The sequence below is a fragment of the Hypanus sabinus genome, chromosome X2, assembly GCF_030144855.1.
Source record: "Hypanus sabinus isolate sHypSab1 chromosome X2, sHypSab1.hap1, whole genome shotgun sequence".
NCBI lineage: Eukaryota > Metazoa > Chordata > Chondrichthyes > Myliobatiformes > Dasyatidae > Hypanus > Hypanus sabinus.
Genome location: NC_082739.1, coordinates 18753126 through 18774619, shown reverse-complemented (window position 1 = coordinate 18774619; position 21494 = coordinate 18753126). Strand labels below are relative to the sequence as shown.

The window sequence follows — 21494 nt, the reverse complement described above, 5'->3', positions numbered from 1 at the left end:
TTTGATACCTGATTTTTAGCTTTGTCTGGTGTTCCTGCCATGCACTTCTGCATTCCCCTTTGAACCACGGTCTGTAGCACTGGTGGTATACATTGCTATTACTATTGATAGTCTATGCCACCTCATTGCTGCCAAGTTTTAAGTGACCTGCTGTCATTTTCTACCACTTAACATGATTTTAATATAAAGTTCTGATAATTAAATGCCTTCTTATAGTGCCATTGGTAACATGAGTGAATTGTGAAGACTGGTATGTCTCCACTAGGAGCAGCTGTGTAAAGAAATGTTGTAAAGAATTGGTATATCTGTGCATGTAGATTGATAAGGATAAGCTGGTTGTTGCACTCCTTTCCCACTGTCAAACCAATCTGGCCATTTTATTCTTTGTAATTTCACCATCTCTGTCTGTTGTTGTGTTTCCAACCACTCTCGGTGATGAGTATCGAAGTTCCTCATTTATTCCCATTATCAGTCATCCATTCACAATATACCATGGCTTTGTTAGTTTGGTCTTTCTTGTCTATGAGGATATTGGAAGTCAAACTTGGAATATAATTACTGACTTACTTTGTGCACTTGATTGACATCCTAGAAGTTTCTTGCAGAAAAAAGCCATTTAGCTAGCCAAGCAGGTTATTATCTTAATGCTCAGCTCTTGATTTAAGGTTGTATAGGTTGCAACATTGAAGAAGTTTGAAGTACTTACTAGTTTTTGTTGGAAGAATGAGAAAAGGCGATATAATGGGTAAAACTAAAGAGAAGGCAAGTACAAAGAAAGGTTGTGGAAGCATTAGTAATGAACTTTCAAGAATGATAAATTCTAAAATGCTTCTGGAAGACTGGAAATTTGCAACTGTCACTCCACTGTACAAGAAGGGAGAGAGGCAGAAGAAAGGAAACTATAGGCCAGTTCGTCTGACCTCAGTGGTTGGGAAGATGCTGGAGTGGATTATTAAGGATGAAGTCTCAGGGTATTTGAAGGTGCATGATGGTTTTCTCAAGGGAAAATCTTGCCTGACAAATCTGTTGGAATTCTTTGAGGAAATAACAAGCAGGATAGACAAAAGAGAATCGTTTGATGTTGTGTACTTGGATTTTCAGAAAGCCTTTGACACGGTGCCACACATGAGGCTGCTTAACAAGTCATGAGCCCATGGTATTACAAGAAACATTCTAGCATGGATAAAGCAGTTACTCATTGGCAGGAGACAAAGAGAGGGAATAAAGGGAACCTTTCCTGGTTGGCTGCCGGTGATTAGTGGTGTTCCTCAGGGGTCTGTGTTGGGACCGATTCTTTTTACATTGTATGTCAGTGATTTGGATGATGGAATTGATGGCTTTGTTGCAAAGTTTGCAGACGATATCAAGATAGGTGAAGGGACAGATAGTTTTGAGGAAGTAGAGAGGCTTCAGATGGACAAAGAAATAGCAAGTGGAATACAATGTCGGGAAGTGTATGGTCCCACCCTTTGGTAGAAGAAATGAAAGGGTTGACTATTTTCTAAACAGAGAGAAAATACAAAAAAAAAACTGAGGTGCAAAGGGACTTGTGATTCCTTGTGTAGGATCCCTAAAGATAAATTTGCAGGTTGGGTCTGTGGTGAGGAAGGCATAGTAATGTTAGCATTCATTTCAAGAGGACTAGAATATAAAACAAGGATGTAATGTTGAAACTTTATAAAGCACTGGTGAGGTCTCATTTGGAGTATTGTGAGCTGTTTTTGACCCCTTGTCTTAGAAGGGATGTGCTGAAACTGGATAGAGTTCAAAGGAGGTTCATGAAAATGATACTAGGATTGAATGCTTGTCATGTGAAGAGCAGTTGATAGTTCTGGTTCTGTATTCACTGGAATTCAGAAGAATGAGGGGTGACCTCATTGACACCAATCAGTTGGTGAAAGGCCTAGATAGAGTGGATGTGGAGAAGATGTTTTCTATGGTGGGAGAGTCTATGACCAGAGGACACAGCCTCAGAATAGGGGTGGTGTCCTTTTAGAACGGAGATGAGGAATTTCCTCAGCTCAACAGTGGTGACTCTGTGGAACTCTTTGCCACAGGCAGCTGTGGAGGCCAAGTCTTCATGTATATTTAAGGCAGAAGTTGATAGATTCTTGATTAGTCAGGGCATAAAAGGATGCAAGGAGAAGGCAGGAGATTGGGGCTGAGAGGAAAATTGAATCAGCCATGATGAAATGGCAGAGCAGACTTGATAGGCCAAATGGCCTAATTCTGCTCCTAGATCTTATGGTCTCATTAACGTACAAGAGATTCACCGAGTCTTATAATAAGCGAGGCAGTGTGTATTTTCATGTTTTTGTATCTTTTGCCAGATGGAAGAGGAAACAAAAGCGAATGACTGAGAGGAAAATGTTCGGTTATGTTGAGTATTTTTCCAAAGCAGCAAGGTGTGTAGGCACAGTTGAGAGGGGAGTCTGATTTTTGTGGTGCACTGAGCCGTGTTTACAACTCAATGCAATTTTCTGTGGTCTTAGGAGAGCAGTTACTATACCAAGCTGTGAACCATCTGGATAGGCTCTCTTTAAAAATGGGTAAGGATTAACGGGGGGCCCTTCAGAGGAAGTAGAGGTGTTGTGTTTTCTTTGCTCCGATAGCATCTTTGGTTGGACCAGTTCTAGCTAAGGGTAATGTTTACACCCCAGTACTTGAAGCTCTTAACCATCTCCTCATCAGCATCATTGAGACAAGCAGGTTTGTGCTCCACTCTGCTTTCTGAAATCAATGAACAGTTCTTTTATTTTGCTGATACTGAGGAAGAGTTTGCTGTCTTGACACCATACCACTTGACTTAATTTCTCTCCTCTCTCTCTTTCCTGTATTTCCTGTTATCGTTGTCTGAGATCTACCCATTGCGTAATGTATAAGTTAACCACTTCGCATAAGCTAGTGTATGTATTTATATTTATGATGTTTTATTATTCTTATTGTGTTCTTTATCATTTGTTTTTTTTGTGATGCATTTGATCCGGAGTAACAATTATTTTGTACTCCTTACACTTGTGTGCAGGAAATGGCATTAACCAAACTTAAGCAATACATTGGTGTTATCTGCACACTTGTGGATGGAGTTAGAGCAGAATCTGGTCTCAAAGTAGTGAGTATATTGGTAGGAAAGTAGAAGGTTGAGGTCACAGACTTGCTGGGTACCAGTGATGGGGATAATGGTGGCAGATGTGCTGATGCCATGCCTTACTGATTGTGGTCTGTTGATAAACAAATCAGGAATCCAGTTGAAAATGGAAGTGCTAAGTCCTAGATCTTGAACCTTGAAGATGATTTTCATTGAGTTGGTGGTATTGAAAACAGAGTTTCAATCAACAAACAGGCGTCCGTTGTAGGTTTCTTTGTTAATCCAGATGCTCCAGAGATGAGTGTTGGGCCAAGGAGATAGCATCTGCCATTGTTGACCTGTTTCAACAGTAGGTGATTTGCAGTGGGTCGCTGTTGCCTGGTCTGGGGGCAGGTGTTAATGTGTGCCATGACCAGCCTCTGATTCTGGTGGCCTTGAAGGAGGGGGAAATCTCAAATTGGAGGAGGGAGTGTTTTAGTGTGGTTCAGCTCTAGAGGTAGCCTGGATTACAGAAAACTCTTGGTAAATGGCGGTTGTTATCAATAGGTGGTTTATTGTTTTCCATGTTTGGGTACCTCTTCCTTCACTTCCAATTTTTTTTTGCAGATTGCTCTCATATGTTACACATTGTATATGAAAGATATTTTGAGATTTTCGTTCTGTGAAGCTGCAGATATCTTCTGCCATGTGAAAGCTTGGTTCATGACAATATCCTGGCATCTTGCAGAGAAATCTAGATGGTGGAATTGAACACCCTTGTTTAAATACATTTTGCCCTGGGTTAACAGGTGCTTTTATTTAAATATGCTGTCAAGTACATTGAAAGTACCTTGAGACAAAACCCCCAGAATATCTAAATAAAGTTTGATTTGCATATAGTGGCAAAGACAAGGGTGAGCAGTTGGTTGTGAAAACAGTCTTGGTCAAATATGTCAAGATGTTTTGGACAAGATCTATGGTCTAAAGTTTGAAATGTGTGACTGTAGTGGACTTGTCTTGGCTCTATCAATCTTTTTCTGCACTTTGTTCTACGCAAAGTTAAATTCTGAACTGCAATTTAGTTTGATCATCTAGTGTTGTGGCTGGTTTCTCCATGTGCAATAATAAAATAACTTTTATTTTCAAAGTTCAAAGTAAATTTTATTATCAAAGTACATATATGTCACTGTATACAACCCTGGGATTAATTTTCCTGTGGCCATACTCAGCAAATCTGTGGAAGAAGACTGCAGAAGGCAACAAACTATGCAAATGCAAATATAAATAAATAGCAATAAATAATGAGAACATGAGATAGTCTTTGAAAGTGATATATAGTAATTGGTTGTAGGAACATCTCAATGATGGGGCAAGTGAAGTTGAGTGTAGTTATCCTGTTTTGCTGAAGAGCCTGATGGTTGAGAGATAGTAACTGTTCTTGAACCTGGTGGTGCAAGTCCTGAGGCTCTCATACCTTCTACCTGATGGCAGAAGCAAGACGAGTGCATGGCCTGCTTGGTGGGGATCTCTGATATGCAGCTTTCTGTCTAGTAAAATAGGATATATACTTTAAACCAGCATGAAGTTAATCTTTATTAAAATACTTTATTAAAAAAATCCATTCCCTGTGAGATGTTTATTTTCTCAAGTTAGTGTAGAGCTAATTTTCAAAGTGGGTTTTTGTGACCCTGCATGACGGTGGTTGAGTGGAAAATTGTACTCTACTCTTCTAATGACTTCAGAGCTCAAAAACTTCAGTCAAACATTTACATGGTCTGACTGCAGCTTCGAGAGCTATTGTGGTATATTATCTCAGGCTGGTTTCACACACTCTGCTGATAATGTTTTTAATCACCCAGTGTAGACTTTGCCCTGAGTTCTGGCCCTATCGAAACGATATTGTCTAGTCCTGATTTGCCCCAAGTTCTGATAATATCTGTGGTGTTGCATCATATGTTAATACTGTCTGTGAATTTGTGTCTTCAGCTACCAGTGACTGCAAATTTGTTTAATTGTTTTCACAGTGATGGCTGTCCAATACCCAATGTAATGAAATGGTGTAGTAGCTGACTCTTTCAAGTAATCCTGAACTGTTTGCTAATATCATCCAAAACAGGAAGCCTGCTCCCATGTTATGAACTGGGCGTGTGGCAAGGCTCTTGCCTTCTGTGGATGGCCATCTGGATAAGAATGAGCACCCTTGATTCTCTGCATATAGGAATCTATCTGAACCTTCCTGCTTCTGAGGCAAAGGCAGTGATTTTCTGGAATAGTTACAGCATAGGAAGAGGTAATTTAGTGCAGTGAGTCCACGTCCAGCTTATCATGGAGCGATCTATTTATTTAGAGATGCAGCTCGGTAACAGGTCCTTCCGGCCCAACAAGCCTGCACTGCCCAATTACACCCTTGTGACCAATTAACCTACTAACCCAGAGCAACACGTACAAAATGCTGGAGGAGCTCAGCAGGCCAGGCAGCATCCATGGTAAAGAATAAACAGTCGATGTTTCGGGCCGAGACCCTTCATCAGGACTGGAAAGGAAGGGAGAAGAAGTCAAGACTAAGAAGGTGGAGGGAGGGGTGGAAAAAGTACAAGGTGGTAGGTGATCGGTGAAATCGGCGGAGCGGGTGAAGTAAAGGGCTGGAGAAGGGGTAATCTGATAGGAGAGGATAGAAGACCATGGAAGAAAGGGAGAGGGGAGGCGTACTAGAGAGAGTTGAAGGGTAGGTAAGAAGATGAGGTGAGAGAGGAAAACAGGAATGGGGAATGGTGAAGGAGAGGAGGGGGACAATTACTGGAGGTTCGAGAAATCGATGTTCACGCCTACTAACCCATCCATCTTTGAAATGTGGGAGGAAATCTACACAGTCACATGGAGAACATACAAGTTCCTTATAGACAGCAACTGGAATTGGACCTGGGTCGCAGGGGCTGTAATAGCGTTACGGTGTCCGCTACGCTACCATGCAGCCCCTAGTAGGTCCATCCCATTCAGCTGGAAGTTCATTTTACTTTCTGCTTCAATGACATTAAAAGATCGGGATTTAAATAGTGCCTTTGCCAAAAGTATTTTTGAATGATTGGTTTTGAAATGCAAACAAGCAGCTAGATGTACAGCAAGCTTGAATATCCTGACAACGGCCAGGTCATCTGCCTGATTTCAGATTATCGTCATATACACCAGAATGCAATGAAATCCCTTGCTGGCGTGGAGCTGAGTAGTCAGAATCAGAGTCAGGTTTAAACAATATACATGGTAATGTGAAATAGAACAATAAATAGAATACGTGTAAAATATCAAATGGTGCAGATAACAGCAGAAAAATCCTGCCCACTCTTTAAGGTGACAAAAGCCATGGGACTCTTGAATGTATAGAATCTTGATAATCTCAAAATCCTGGTCAATAGATTTTTCACAGTCATTTTCATTAATTTTATTTAGTTATTTTTAATGTTTTGTGCTATGTGAAATTTCCTACTGTTTGCTACGTCACAGAATTACTGCAGTTCAAAAGGCACTTGGACCTTAATGCACTTTGGGAGGTCCTGAAAAATGAAGGTCTTCTCCAAAATGCAGGCCATTACTTGCCTAGTTGAATAGATAGGTTCCCAAATAAATAGCACTCGTGGAAATAGTGAAAATTACAAGAAATTCTAGTCACCACAGCGATGTAAAAAATCTTTTTAGAAGTCGATTGTGATGATCAGATGTGCAAGTGATCGCTTTTGCTGAGTGCAGTATGTTGTGATGTTTGTTATGTAATGAAAGGACAGAAAGCTCAGTACAATTTATTTTCAAGAGTTAGTGCTGAGCTATGCACAAACTGCAGCATATTCTCAGTAGTTATTAACAATTCCTTTTAGAAAGACTTTGTGAGTGTGTGTAGTAAAATTCTTTGTTTTGTTAGCAGTGACATTCCCTTCATCCCAAACTCCAGCTCAATGATTTGGTCATATGATCTCGGACTGCCAACAAATCACACAAAGTTGCAGACGTTGAAAGCATTTGACTGGTCTCAACTCATTTGTTGTCAGTGCTGTGTGGCATTCAACACCACGTTTGAACAAGCTCACCATGTGCCGTCTCCATCACTGGTTTGCTTGGCTGCGTACATTCTTTAAACTAAGATGTTTCCCATCTGATTTTAGGTTCCACTGGGTAAAGCTCACTCCAAAAAAAATGCAGAGCAGAAATTTGGGATTGCAGGCCAACAAAGAATACTTCCAGTTGGAGGAAGAGAAGTTTTTAATTCTGGGTGGCTCAATGCACTATTTTCGCATTCCACGGGCCTACTGGACTGACCGAATGTTGAAGATGAAAGCCATGGGATTGAATACTTTAACAACGTAAGTGATATATATTGTATGCAAAGATTTGCTCCAATGGGCTTTTAATAACTGCTATGATTTTTGTTTAAATTCCTAAAGCAGTTGTGTTGGGATTTCTAGAGTGCACAAAGCTTTATGGCTGTATTTTCCAGATGTTTTAATGCTGATGGCAGATTAGGAAACATAGCCACTGTTGCTTTTACATTTTTCCAAGTCTGATTTAAGAGGGAAAATAAATTGTTCTTCAGTTATAGTGTGCTTTAATTGTTTTGTATACTCAGTCTCCATGTTCTTATTACAGATATGTTCCGTGGAATCTTCATGAGCCACAGAGGGGGACATTTAATTTTAAAAGTGATCTTGATCTTGAGTGAGTAGCTAACATATTTTTCCTTGATTTTTTTTTTCTAATTTAAATACTCCTCTGAGAACTTTCTTGCAGATAGGGTTGCTGGGCGTTGGTTGTCTATTGGTGGCCCCATCAGTGGAAATCTACTGTATAAACCACATTGTTGCAAGAAATGTCAGAGCCACTTCTGTATCTTTTGTCATGCAGTCTGAACACAGGCTTTCGGCTGCATTTCAGGATAAAATGCTGGCTCTGAGTTTTTTTTCTTGTTTTTGTTTTAAGTCTTGGTCATAGAACGCAACAGGTCAGTGCAGAAGAAATAACGCGTTATCAAGAAATGGTTGAGGCAGTTATAATATCAGTTAAAAGACACGTGGAAGGGTGCTGCTCGGAAGGTTACGGGCCGAATACAGGAAATTAGGACTAACTGAATGGGCACCGTGATCAGTATGTACTTGTTGGTCCAAAGGTCCTGTATCCATGCTCATTGCCATATGAGTCTATCAGAGATGGGCAGTCAAACCTGCTGTCAATTTGATTCTATAATTGCTTCCCTAGAGCAACTAACCAGCCGCTAGGAATTCATAAATGTGGCTGTATATTTTTCTTATGGTTGTTAGTGATATGTTCTGCAATCATGAAATTGAGTTATAGCAAAAGCAACAGCATGAAACAGGCCTTTTGGTCCACCTAGTCCATGCCAAACCATTTAAACTGCCTACTCCCATCGACCTGCACCGAGACCATAGCCCTCCATACCCTGACCCATCCGTGCACCTATCCAAGCTCCTCTTAAACTTTGAAATCGAGCTTGCATGCACCACTTGCGCTGGCAGCTCGCTCCACACTCTCAAGACTCTCTGGGTGAAGAAGTTTCCCCTCGTGTTCCCCTGAAAGTTTTTATCTTTCACCCTTAACCCATGGGCTCTAATTGTTGCCCCACTGAGCCTCAGTGAAAAAGACCTGCTTGTATTTACCCTGGCTATACCCCTCATAATTTTATATAACTCTATCAAATCTCCCCTCATTCTCCTACATTCCAAGGAATAAGGTCTTAACCTATTCAATCTTTCCTTGTAACTCAAGTCCTCCAGACCAAGCAACATCCTTGTAAATTTTCTCTGCACTCGTTCAACCTTGTTTACATCTTTCCTGTAGGTCGGCGACCAAAACGGCACACAATACTCCAAATTAGGCCTCACCAACATCTTGTACAACTTCAACATAACATGTCATCTCCTGTACTTAATACTTTGGCTAATGTACTAAAAGCTTTCTTTACATCCCTATCGACCTGTGATGCCACTTTCATTAAATTATGGACCTGTATTTCCAGATCCCTTTGTTCTACCACACTCTTCAGTGCCCTGCTGTTCCCAGTGTAAGACCTACCCTGGCTGGTCCTACCGAAGTGCAACACCTCAAACTTGTCTGAATTAAATTCCAACAGCCATTTTTTAAGCCCATTTCTCCAGCTGGTCCAGATCCCCTGCAGGCTTTGATAGTCTACCTCACTGTCCACTATACCCTCAATCTTGGTGTCATCTGCAAATTGCTAATCCAGTTAACCACGTTATCATCCAGATCATTGATATGGGTGACAAACCACAACGGAACCCGCACCAATCTCAACAGCACCCTGCTAGTCACAAGTCTCCAGTCAGAGAGGCAACCATCTGCTACCACTCTCTGGCTTCTCCCACAAATCCAATTTAATACCTCATCTTGAATGCTGGACAACTGAACCTTCTTGATCAACCTCCCATGTGGGACCTTGTCAATGGCCTTGCTAAAGTCTACGTAGACAACATCCACTGCCTCACCTTCATCAAGTTTCCTGGTAACTTCCTCGAAAAACACTTGAAGTTTGGTTAGACACAACCTACTACATACAAAGCCATGCTGACTGTCCCTCATCAGTACACGGCGAGTCAGATACTCATACAGTATGTCTGGTCCCTTAGAATAACTTCCCTTCCAAAAACTTTCCCGATGCCGATGTCAGGCTCACTGGCCTGTAATTTCTTGGGTTTTTTTTTTAGAGTGTTTCTTAAGCATTGGAACATTATCTATCCTATCCTCAGGTACCTCACTTGTCGCTAAGAATGATCTAAATAAAAACAAATGTGCTGGGAAATACTCAACGGACCAAGCAGCGTCTCTGGAGAGAGAAACATAAAGCTTTGATGAAGGAGAATTGATCTGAGAAAGCTGGCATCATTTTCCTCTCTCCACCAACGCTTGACTTGAGCATTTCCAGCACTTTTTGCAATTATTTCAAATGAATAGCATTAGTAGTTGTTTTTTAATTTATCAATTATAGTGTTGAAATAATGTTTGGTTTAACATTGCTGAAGATATATTGTGTAAAATCTTAATGTATCCTTGCACTATTTATAAATATACTTATGTACTGTATTTTTCAACTTCTCAGTTATTTAACATACCTAATATAATTATATTTCACTAGATTAATTTATATTTTCTGTCATGCTCTTTAAGTGGACTAGCAACTGAAAGGCAAGCCTTCTTTGAGTTAGATTTATAGTAGTTTATAACTCAAAATATGTCTTTTTGGTAGTAGATCAGTATCTGAAAGATGTAGAAGTAGAGCAAGTTACAGTTTTCAAACTGAAGCTTGAAATACTTATGTTTAATTGTTTTTGCTAATTCTCCAAAAAAAAATCCCATGCAGCTGTTTACGATTATACAGTGGTTGATGCTGCTGCCTCATAGCATTGGTGATCTTGGGTTTGCTCCTGACCTTGCATAGAATTTCTCTCTTATGACAAGAATTTAATCCATGCTCCCCAAAGACATACTTATCAGTAGATAATTTGCTACTGCAAATTGCCCATACTGTGCAGGTGAGTTGTTGAATCTAGGGGGGTGGGATGGTAGAGGGAGTTGATTGGAATAGGGGAGAATAAAATGGGATTATTTGTAACTGGGTGCATGAAATCGGCATGGGTCTAGGTGGTCAGAAGGGCTTGTTTCCTTGCTGTTTGGGTACAGGTAGTGCGCAAGGACCGCACGACCTGTGCTTTGAGAATTTAAACACTTTGATAACAACCAAGGATCAGGAACCTCCAGTAAGTGCAGGATGTGCAGTTCATTTTGTAAGGTGCCACTTTAAAAAAAAAATGGTTCAACATGTTATACTTTCTTTTGCAGGGCATATCTCAAATTAGCCAATGATTTGGATTTATGGGTAATATTGCGCCCAGGAGCTTATATCTGCTCAGAGTGGGACCTTGGTGGTTTGCCCAGGTAAATGTGGCAGGAATCTTGTTTGAAACAAAACAAAATAGCTACCTTTGCAGTTATGCAAGCTGAAGTAAAATCGTCAGAATAATACCCCAAGGTGCATTGTTCACTTAGCTGAAAATAGATTTGAAACCTCACCATCAATGCTGATGTAAACAGGTAGGTCTAAAAATAGGCTGCATTTTGTGGTAGGATAAGAACTGGGCATCAGATGACCCAGTAAACCAAGAATCGAAACCTTGAGTCAGTTTAATTAAAATTTCTCCCTGATGCACTATTCTTTAAAACTGAGATTCCTGAACTTTTCTTCACTTCACACCTACTTTCCTGTGTGCCTTTACCTGGTTACATGTTTATGTTTCGTTCCATGAATGCTCCTCAACAAATCATCCACATAATCAATTTCCCTGATCGAATCCCATTATCTTCCCTGACTTTGGGTATGAATATACAGTACATGGCATTATTAGCAAGTTTGCTAATGATACTAATTTAAGGGGCCTTGTTGATAGTGATGCAAGTTACAATTAATTGCAAAGAGATCTTCATCAGTTAGGGAGTTTGGCTGAGGAACAGAAAATAGACTTCAACTTGGATCAGTCTGAAGTGATACAATTTTGACAGTCAAACCACAGTCGGATTTGGACTTGTACAGTGAACAGCAGGGTACTGATGAGTGTTGTGGAACAGAGCGACTTGGAAGTACAAGTGTACAAATTGCTGAAGGCAACTCCACAAGTAGACAGGTGGTGAAAAAGGCATTTAGCAGGTCAGGGTATTAATTTTAGGAGCAAGGACATTTTGCTGCAGTTGTGAGACCGCTTTTGGAGTATTGTATACAGTTTTCGTCACCCTTTTATAAGAAAGATATTTTCAAGTTAGAGACAGTGCAGATGAGGATAGGGAGAGGTTGGCCGCGTTGGATCTTTATTCACTGACATGTAGGAGAATGAGGGGTAACCTTATAGAAGTTTATAAAATCATGAGAGGTATAAAGAAGGTGGATGATCATAGGCTTTTCCCCAGGGTTGAGAGTCCAAAAGTAGAGGGCAAAGGTACAAGATAAGAGAGGAGACATTTAAAAGTGACCTGAAATATAATTTTTTTTTACATAGAGGATAGTACCCAGAATGAGCTCCTAGAGGAAGTGGTAGAGATGGGTACAATTGCAGCATTTAAGAGGTATTTGGATAGGTACAGTACGTAGAGGGGAGGTCTTTCGATAGTTATGGCCTAGCAGGGAGGCTGCTGTAGTTGGCATCAAGCAGTTGGGCTGAAGGAATTGTTTCCACACTGGGTATTATTGTCTGTGCTCCCTGAACACCCTACTCTCGGCTCAGTTCCAGAAATACCTTCTAATTCTGCCATTGAAGGATTATGTACACACAATTAGCAAACTACTGGATCAAAGCTACTGAAAAATGTATAGAAATCTAGAAATTCTATATCCATCTGTATAAAATATGTATAGTCTAATATTGTTGGTAGAAAGGAGCCATATCCTTTCTGTTTGGGTTATACACTTATTCTTCTCTTCAGAGAGAATAATTCTCTTTTGAAATGTATTTGCAACATTAGCAAGAACATTCTTGTATTATAAAGAGTAATGCTGAAAGTTTAGTTGAAGGCAATAGAAGAAGAACTCGTGCAAGACTAAGTAGTGGAGATGGAGATAATAAAAAATCACAAACGAGAAAATCTGTAGGTGCTGGAAATCTGAGAAGCACACACAAAATGCTGGAGGACCTCAGCAGGCCAGGCAGCATCTATGGAAAAGAGTACAGTCGACATTTCTGATCGAGACCCAGAACGTCGACCGTCTCCTGATGAAGGGACTTGACCCAAAATATCAACTATTTACTCTTTTCCATAGATGCTGCTTGGCCTGCTGAGTTCCCCCTGCATTTTGTGTCTGCTGTTTTAATAACAAAAGATGAGTTCTATAATTGTGTAACATGGTAATGGACCATTTGGCACAACTCATCTATGCTGACTAGTGAGCATCCTTCCATGTTGACCCATTGCTCAGCACTTGGCCCATAACCTCCTTTGACAAAGTGATTCATGTGCATATCTACACATTTCTAAATGCTTAGAGGTTGAATTGGTAAGCTTTTGAATGGAAGTATTTTGTGTTTGCTTCAGTGTTTTGGTTGGTGTTACAGAAGTTTTTCCTTTTATGGATATCACTTGTGTAAGTACACCCTATCCTCGTTATATGCGTCTCCAGACAATGCAGATTCACAGTTATGCACCAAACATATTTCTACCAACTTCCCCTTATATACATCCAAAACTCACAGTTATGCGAGGCTGTTGGGACGAGAAGCACCACTTTCCAGCCAATACAACTCACGTGCGCACGCCTCACAGTCTCTCTCCCGCAAGTCTCGCATTGGTTTTAGCAATGTGTGTGGATGTGCAATCTTGCTCTCTTAAACTTTTGTTGTTACCTGCGGTGCACTGATTTTGTGCTTGAAATATTTAACTATGCCTCCTAAGCTTTAGTAAAATAGAGGGCTATAGGTAAGCCTAGTAATTTCTAAGGTAGGGACATGTTCGACACAAGTTTGTGGGCTGAAGGGCCTGTATTGTGCTGTAGGTTTTCTATGTTTCTATGTTTTTAGGCATTCTATGTCAAGTTCTGGGCTGTCAACCAAGCAGCAGAGAACCGCTTTAACACTTGAAAAAAAGTTGGAAACTATAAACAGGGCCGCGTCAGGTGAAGGTAACACAGCTCTGGGATGCTACTTCGGCCTGGGTGAGTCCACGATCAGAAGCATAAAGAAAAATGCTGAGAAAATAAAAAGTGCAGTGATTGATTCATCACAAGCATCTTCAAAGATTGTTACTAAAGATTGTCACTCGATTATGACAAAAATGGAGAAAATGTTGAGTTTGTACATTGAGCATGAACCAAAGAAAAAAAAAACACTCAGTTCCGATCATCTTCGTGTGAAAGCTTTGGAAATTTATGGTTGCCTTTGTTCACTGGCTAGTGAGGAAGTGTCAAGTGGTATTGTTAGCTTTAATGCAAGTAGGGGATGGTTTTCTAAGTTTGTTAATTGTCACAGGCTTCACAACTTAGCTGTGCGTAATGAGCAAGCTAGTACTGACCACGAAGCTGCTGAACCCTGTGCAGTTGCGGGCTATGATAGCTGAGTTAGGCATCACACCAAAGCAGGTGTTTAATGCAGACGAGACCGGGCTTTTTTTGGAAGTGTATGCCGAAACGCACTTACATAAGTAAGGATGAAGAGACTGCGTCAGGTTTCAAGGTTAGTTTCTCAGCTAACAAGAAAGCATGGGTCACTGGTCAAATCTTTGAATATTGGCTTGCTAAATCACTCATCTCCCGGAGCCAACACACTTGCCATTGTTGGTGAGTACTGTACACCCTAGTATGTTAACTTTCTATGATTTATTACATTGAATATTACCTTAAATTGATGAAATATAATATGAATGTTGCCTTGTGGTACTGCTTTTGTGTCGTATTGGTATGTAAATGTGGATAAATTACAGATAAAACATACTTAAGAAGCCTTCCCGAACGCATCCCTATTTTCTCTATTTAAATAATCATTCACATTATGCGTTTCCACACTATGCGTCGACTGCGAGGAACGTATCCCCTGCATATAACGAGGAGAGGATGTAATCATATTTTCTAAATACATTCATTTATATAAGGACTAGTTAAAATTAGTCAAAGTGGTAATAATTATGAGCTATAAATTTTACTAGAAAAGTTTATTATATGGTCCTATGCCAATATTGTAATTTCCATATGTGGCCCTGAGTCTCGCAGTACATTGAGAGTATTACTTCACATGCTGCAAGTTTGCATATAATTTGCAAGAATTTACTATGTAGATAATGTGTACAAAGGATACATTTGACTGTGTTTGACTGGGTGTACTGATTGCAATGGAACTGATCCATTCCAACCAGCGAGCACCCTTCCATATGAAGGATCTCTGCCCAAGAAGTCGACTGTTTATTTATTTCCATAGATGCTGCCTTACCTGCTCAGTTCCTGCCGCATTTTATGTGTATTATTCTGGATTTCCAGCATCTGCAGAATCTTTTGTGTTAGTAACTGGAATTATAGATTCAGGTCACTGATAACTGGCTGTGTTAGCACTAACATAACTAAAAAAAACTCATTGTATTTGATTATGGCTCTTAGAACCTTATTTAAATAAAAATCAACAGCCTTTCTTTAAGTGTTAACTATTTTCCAGTAGTGGAATCCTATGCTGGACTGCTCTCCATATTTTGACTGCTATAATTATATTTGATTTTATGATGTTAATGGATATGGGGGAATATATAGATTCTTTATGTTTAAGTGTATTAATGCTGAGGGGAAAAAGCATGGGTCATTGGAAATTCCGATCAGTATGTGATATTTAATTTTACTCTACTTATTATCTGATCCTTTCACTTTTAGTTGGCTGCTCAGAGACAAGAACATGAAACTGCGCACAACTTATCCTGGGTTTACTGATGCAGTAGATGCTTTTTTCAATGTGCTAATTCCTAAAGTCCTCCCCTTTCAGGTGAGTCAGACCAGTTCACTAAGTTTGCTACTCTGTGGATGTTCAGCATCTCTCAGAAATGTGATATATTTTGTAATAATTGGACAGATTCTTCTATCACTACCAACTTGGCAGATTGTTTCTCTGACAAATGATATTCGATGTGCCCCATCTAAGCTTGATTTCCAACCTGTAGGTCTGTTGGTATTGTAAAAGTACATTTAGATGATGAACATGACTGGATTGGTTTCCTGTACCTTAGGTTTATACTGAACACTGCAATTTTAAAGTTAATTATGTTAAGGCAGAAGTCATGTGACAGTATTCAGTATTCCTCATTTCTTTGTAAGGATTTTTTTCTTTATGCAAAGCTTTGTGGCATATGAAAATTTATGTTCGTTGATGACAACAACCAAAATTTGGTGCAGTGCATGAGTTGTGCCAACAGCACCCCATCTAGGATTAGAACTTAGACATGCTGCTTTTGAACCAAAAACATTTCTTATTTATTGAGAGATACAATACAGAAAAGTACTTTCTTGCCTTTCAGCCCCCAACAACCATGATCTAACCTTAACCTAATTGCAGAACAATTTACTATGACCAATTAACCAACCCCATATATCTTTGGACTGTGGGAGGGAACCCATGCATTCCACGGGGAAGGCGTACCAACTCCTTGCAGAGGATGCCGGGATTGAACTCTGAACTCTGACGCCCTGAGCTGTAATAGCATCATGCTAACTGCTACACTACAGGGGTGCCCAAAAAAGGCCCATATCCGGCCTTTAGCTTAATGCCGGAATAGTTGGGTTCTGTAGAGTGGCCCAATTCACTTGCGTGTCGGAAGCAGTTTAAAAAGGTGAGCAGTCCAAAAGGACAGTAGAAGGTGGGCCTTGGGATCCACCAGCTGAGGACTGATCAGCACCCGTTGATCGCTGTGCCGATTGAGTTGGCTGTAAAACAGAGTCCAGAGCATGGCTTGCCCACAGAACTGCAAAGTTTGCTGTTGTATGGAGAGTAACCTGAGACATGGGGTTGACTCAGAAATGACTGGGTCCTTCGTGCTCTTAGAAACATCAGCAGAAACATTTAAAAATAGTGACTGAGAATGCAGATTTAGAGTAAATAAAGGAATGAATCATTAATGAGGCCATGGGAAATTAGCTGCATTTGCCAATTCTTGCATGTACAGCAACACTTGCTAGTAGTGTTTGCATTTGAATATTTTCTCATCTAGCCTTTCACTCTCTCAACCTTCCATGAGACCCACCTTGGAACCCAGATGTTTGAACAAACCTTTTTTGTCCACCTTTCCAATATCTCCTTCTTTGGATTCTAATCCATTTATTTAGTTGTTGTGATGTGCACAATTTTTAGAGGCACATCTACATGGTAAATACACACATGATTTACTAATGTTCTCCAAGAAAGGGAGCATAATATCTTTAATTCTTTGTGCCTACAAATGACCCCAGTCCTTCTCTAATGTCTAGTTCAGTTAACTACTCAATTGCATTCAGTTGCTATTGGTGATGTACCACAGGCTTCTCAGTGCAAATTTGGATGGGCAATGTGTCAAGTTACATTCTGAGAAAGGTCAAGAATAGCTCAGACTTGGCTGTGAAAGTGGTAGTAGAACTATTGTTTATTGATGCTCCCTACCTAACCTTACTAGCTGAAGGATAGTCAGTCGAACAAAGCATTGGCAAATGTCACCAGTGAGAGATCAACACCTCCCGGGATGTAGAGAATTGAAGAAAATAACTAAAACAGGAATAAGTAAGTGAAATTAGAGCAGGTTCTGACCCTGTGTTTTTGATTTGTAGTACAAACGGGGAGGTCCAATTATTGCTGTACAAGTAGAAAATGAATATGGTGGCTACGCCAAAGATGATAAGTACATGGAATATGTAAAGGAGGTAATAATTTTTTTTAATGTTTTAGAATGAAAGTATATTTTAGTGTAATTTAAGTCAGCTTCTTCCACCAGGCCATCAGACTGATTAACTCATGCTGATTTTAGTGTATTTCTATGTTACACTGACTGTTCTATTTATTATAAATTACTATGATTGCATGCTTAGACAGAGACATAATGTAAAGATTTTTACTCCTCATGTATGTGAAGGATGCAAGAAATAGTCAATTCAATTCAAGTATTGTCCCTTTTTCTTCACTTTGTTAATGATTGGGCAGGAAGGATTGGCATTCCCTGAAATTCTGATAATTCTGGAAGAAATTTCTGAAAAGGGTGCAGGATGACCTTTAGTAACTCACTTTTACCTGTGTTCTTTGTTTCCTTGTTTTCTTATCATTGACTAAAGTATTTTAGTGTCAGCAACCAATATCATTTATTGTTGCAAGTTTCTAGTAGGCTTTGTGGATTTTTGCTAAATAGAATAAAGAAACATAACTATGATATAGTACAAATCTAGCTCTTGGCATTCTTGCCATTCCCAGCCTATGCAGCAGCAGTTTCTGCTTGGAAGAAAGGCCTGATACTTCTATATCTTACCTCAAAAACCCTATAGACGCTATATCCGTAGGGTTGTCATGAGTTGACGACAACTTGACAGCACTCAACAACAACAGTACCTCTTCTCTAAGTTTGTCTTGGGTCACTTTACCCACACACATTCCATGCTGATGCACAGGACAAAGTGTAACTTGCCAATTGAGAATTTCTTGGAGACTATATATGAGCTTCGAAAACAATTGAGGCTGAAACAGTGGTTATTTTACTTTGCATCTATTCTGTGCACCATTCTTTCAAGACTTAGCAGTATTTATAATCAGTGCAAAAGATATTTCTGTTTAATCCTGAAAGGCCTTGTTGAGCAGAGGAATAGTGGAATTATTGATGACTTCTGACAACAAGGATGGATTAAGCAAAGGATCCATTGCAGGAGGTAAGCACTAACATGGGGATTAGGGTGATGAATAATATCATAAAGTTTTAATAATTATTGTGCAGGGATTACAAGGTAGAAGGTAAATCATACCTCCACTGCTATGCATGAAATGGCTTCAGTTAATTTTTCTGTGGGAAATTAGAAAACAATTTTTAATTTGCAAACTACCAGGATCATTCCAAAATGCATTGAAGCAGCAAAGTATAATGTCCTAAACATGATGTTCCTAATTGCTCATTTAAATCAGCTTTTTCCAGGTACTCTTTCATGTTGACAACAATTATCATGCAACTGTATGTGGGGTCTGTGCATATAAGATTAGAAATACGGAGATTTTATGCAGAAAACAGGTGTACGCGAGAAGATGATTGTGAAGCTACCTTTAATGAAGGAACAAGAGAAATGAATTTCTTTAGGCCAATTTAGACCAACTCACTCTCACCACTTGTAATCTAAATTGTCTTGCCAAGCCAGCTACATTCAGTATTGTTGCGCTGCAAAGTATTTGTAAAAGTGAATTTCTTCTTTGTGTAATTGCTGTTGACAACACTAATACATTTTGATACCTTTATAGCTTTACCAACTTTCAACTTTCAGAAGCTGGAATCTGGACTAGCATTAATGAAAGATCTGGACGTAAGATTTTTTTCAGTATGTCTTTGGACACATCTTAAGTCGTGCTTAGTTATTGACAGGTATAATTTATGAAGGTCAAATTTAAAATAAGGCTACAGTAGCTGGAAATCTGAAATACAAACAAAATGTTGGGAATGCTCAGCAGGTCAGGCAGCATTCGTGTGAAGAGAAACAAAGTTGAGAATTCACACTGCAGATCCTTTGTCAGAACATAGAAACATAGAAAATAGGTGCAGGAGTAGGCCATTCAGCCCTTCGAGCCTGCACCACCATTCAGTATGATCATGGCTGCTCATCCAACTCAGAACCCTGTACCTGCTTTCTCTCCATACCCCCGATCCCTTTAGCCACAAGGGCCATATCTAACTTCCGCTTGAATATAGCTAATGAACCGGCCTCAACTGCTTCCTGTGGCAGAGAATTCCACAGATTCACCACTCTCTGTGTGAAGAAGTTTTTCCTCATCTCGGTCCTAAAAGGCTTCCCCTTTATCCTTAAACTGTGACCCCTCATTCTGGACTTCCCCAACATCGGAAACAATCTTCCTGCATCTAGCCTGTCCAATCCCTTTAGAATTTTATATTTTTCAATAAGATCCTCCCTCAATCTTCTAAATTCACGAACAGACAAGGAAAGAAAGTAATCTTGTGTCAAGTTGCATGGAGGGTGAGCAGGGGTGGATAGAATGGTGGGAATATCTGAGAGGCCAACATTGCCATGGGAATGTGCTGTAAATAAGGTCATGATGGATGCATTAATAGGAGCAGTAAGGAAGAGAGGGAGGAGATGATTCTTCATTCCCAAAAACCATGAAATGAAGGGAGTTAGTGTGGGAGAATAATGACAAAGGAGTGTCGATATTGTGAAATGCAGGGCATGTCCACAAGGTCAGGCTGTGCTACTGGATAAAGGCAAACAACTGATATTGCAGATGGATGAGCTGGCCCGTTCTGAAGGCGAGTCACCTAAGTTGCAGAACTCAGTATCGAGTCTGGAAGTCTGCACCAAGCCCAGGCAGAAGATGAGTTGTTGCTCCTCAGACTTACGTTGGACCTCACTATATCAATGCAGGTGGCTACAGACTGATGGGACGGAGTGGAAGTGGGATGAAAAAATAGTCAGAAGCAAAAGGAAGATGAGGGTTATCCTTGCGGATTGAATGCAAATAGTCAATAAATCTATATGTGGATCTCCTGTGTCAAAGAGACCATGATGTAAGCACCAAATTCTGTACACTATGTGGGCAGTAGGGTAAGTTCAATGTACATTTATTATCAAAGTACATATGCTACCATGTACAACACTGACATTCATTATCTTGTAGGCAATCTCAATAAATCCAATAACAGAATAATAACCTTAATAGAATCAATGAAAGACCATTTGTCTTTTATTCTACCAGTATGCAAAAGACAACGAACTGTGCAAATACAAAAAAAAATAAGCAGTAAATATCAAGAGCATTTGATGAGTCCTTGAAAGAAAGTCCATAAGTCATGGGAACAGTTCCGTAATAGGGCAAGTGAAATTGAGTGAAGTTATCCACTTTGGCTCAAGAGCCTGATGGTTGACAGGTACCGGTTTCCCCGCTATTCGAAGGTAGAGCGTTCCTATGAAACGGTTCGTAAGCTGGAATGTCGTAAAGTGAAGAAGCAATTACCATTTATTTATAAGGGAAAAATTTGTGAGCGTTCGCAGACCCAAAAAATAACCTACCAAATCATGCCAAATAAAAGCCTAAAGTATCAGTAACATATAGTAAAAGCAGGAATGATCTGATAAATACACAGCCTATATAATGTAGGAATACTTTTCTGTAATTATTGCAGCACTGTCCACCGCAGCGAAAATCTCACGCAAGCGGTCTCGGCAGCACTTGAGGCAAAAACACACGGCGCAAATGCTCCCGGCAGAAACACATGGTGCAAGCGCTCTCGGCAGAAGTACTCTTTCCAGTAACCTTTAAACTATGAAGCTACCAAATAACACATAAAAATACACAGCCTATATAAAGTGGAAATAATGTATGTACAGTGTAGTTTCACTTACCGGAATCGGGAAGACAGCGAGCACACTGATGATGGTGTATTAGGCTGAGTCGTCGGAGGTTGGGGTGGTGGGAGGTAGAGGAGACTGGGGTGTCATCTCATCGTCTTCTGTTTCCATCAGGGCAGGCAGGTCACCTTCTACGTCTGCCTGCCTCGATGTCGAAGGTCGAGGTTCGCCGTCTGCTGTGGCTGATGTAGAAGGCTTGAAAAACGAAAGTATGCTTGACTGCTTAGCCTCGCGCATTTTTTCTATCATATAGCTCTCTGTAAGCACTCAAACCATCCTGCAAATATGCCCTAAACCTATGTACCCTTCCATAATTAAAGTCATACTTTT

At 40.0% G+C, this 21494-nt stretch overlaps 1 protein-coding gene across 2 annotated transcripts in view; it reads left to right on the top strand.

Annotated features, from left to right (window-relative positions):
* LOC132385201 (beta-galactosidase-1-like protein 2) overlaps positions 1 to 21494 on the top strand; it is a 90788-nt gene that overhangs the window by 17262 nt on the left and 52032 nt on the right. For both annotated transcript variants that reach the window (XM_059957103.1, XM_059957101.1), the window contains exons 2-8: positions 7219 to 7416; positions 7700 to 7768; positions 10922 to 11017; positions 15471 to 15579; positions 17388 to 17480; positions 18389 to 18470; positions 19048 to 19109. In XM_059957103.1, coding sequence (XP_059813086.1) covers positions 7219 to 7416; positions 7700 to 7768; positions 10922 to 11017; positions 15471 to 15579; positions 17388 to 17480; positions 18389 to 18470; positions 19048 to 19109 — 709 coding nt within the window. The remainder of the gene's footprint in view (positions 1 to 7218; positions 7417 to 7699; positions 7769 to 10921; positions 11018 to 15470; positions 15580 to 17387; positions 17481 to 18388; positions 18471 to 19047; positions 19110 to 21494) is intronic.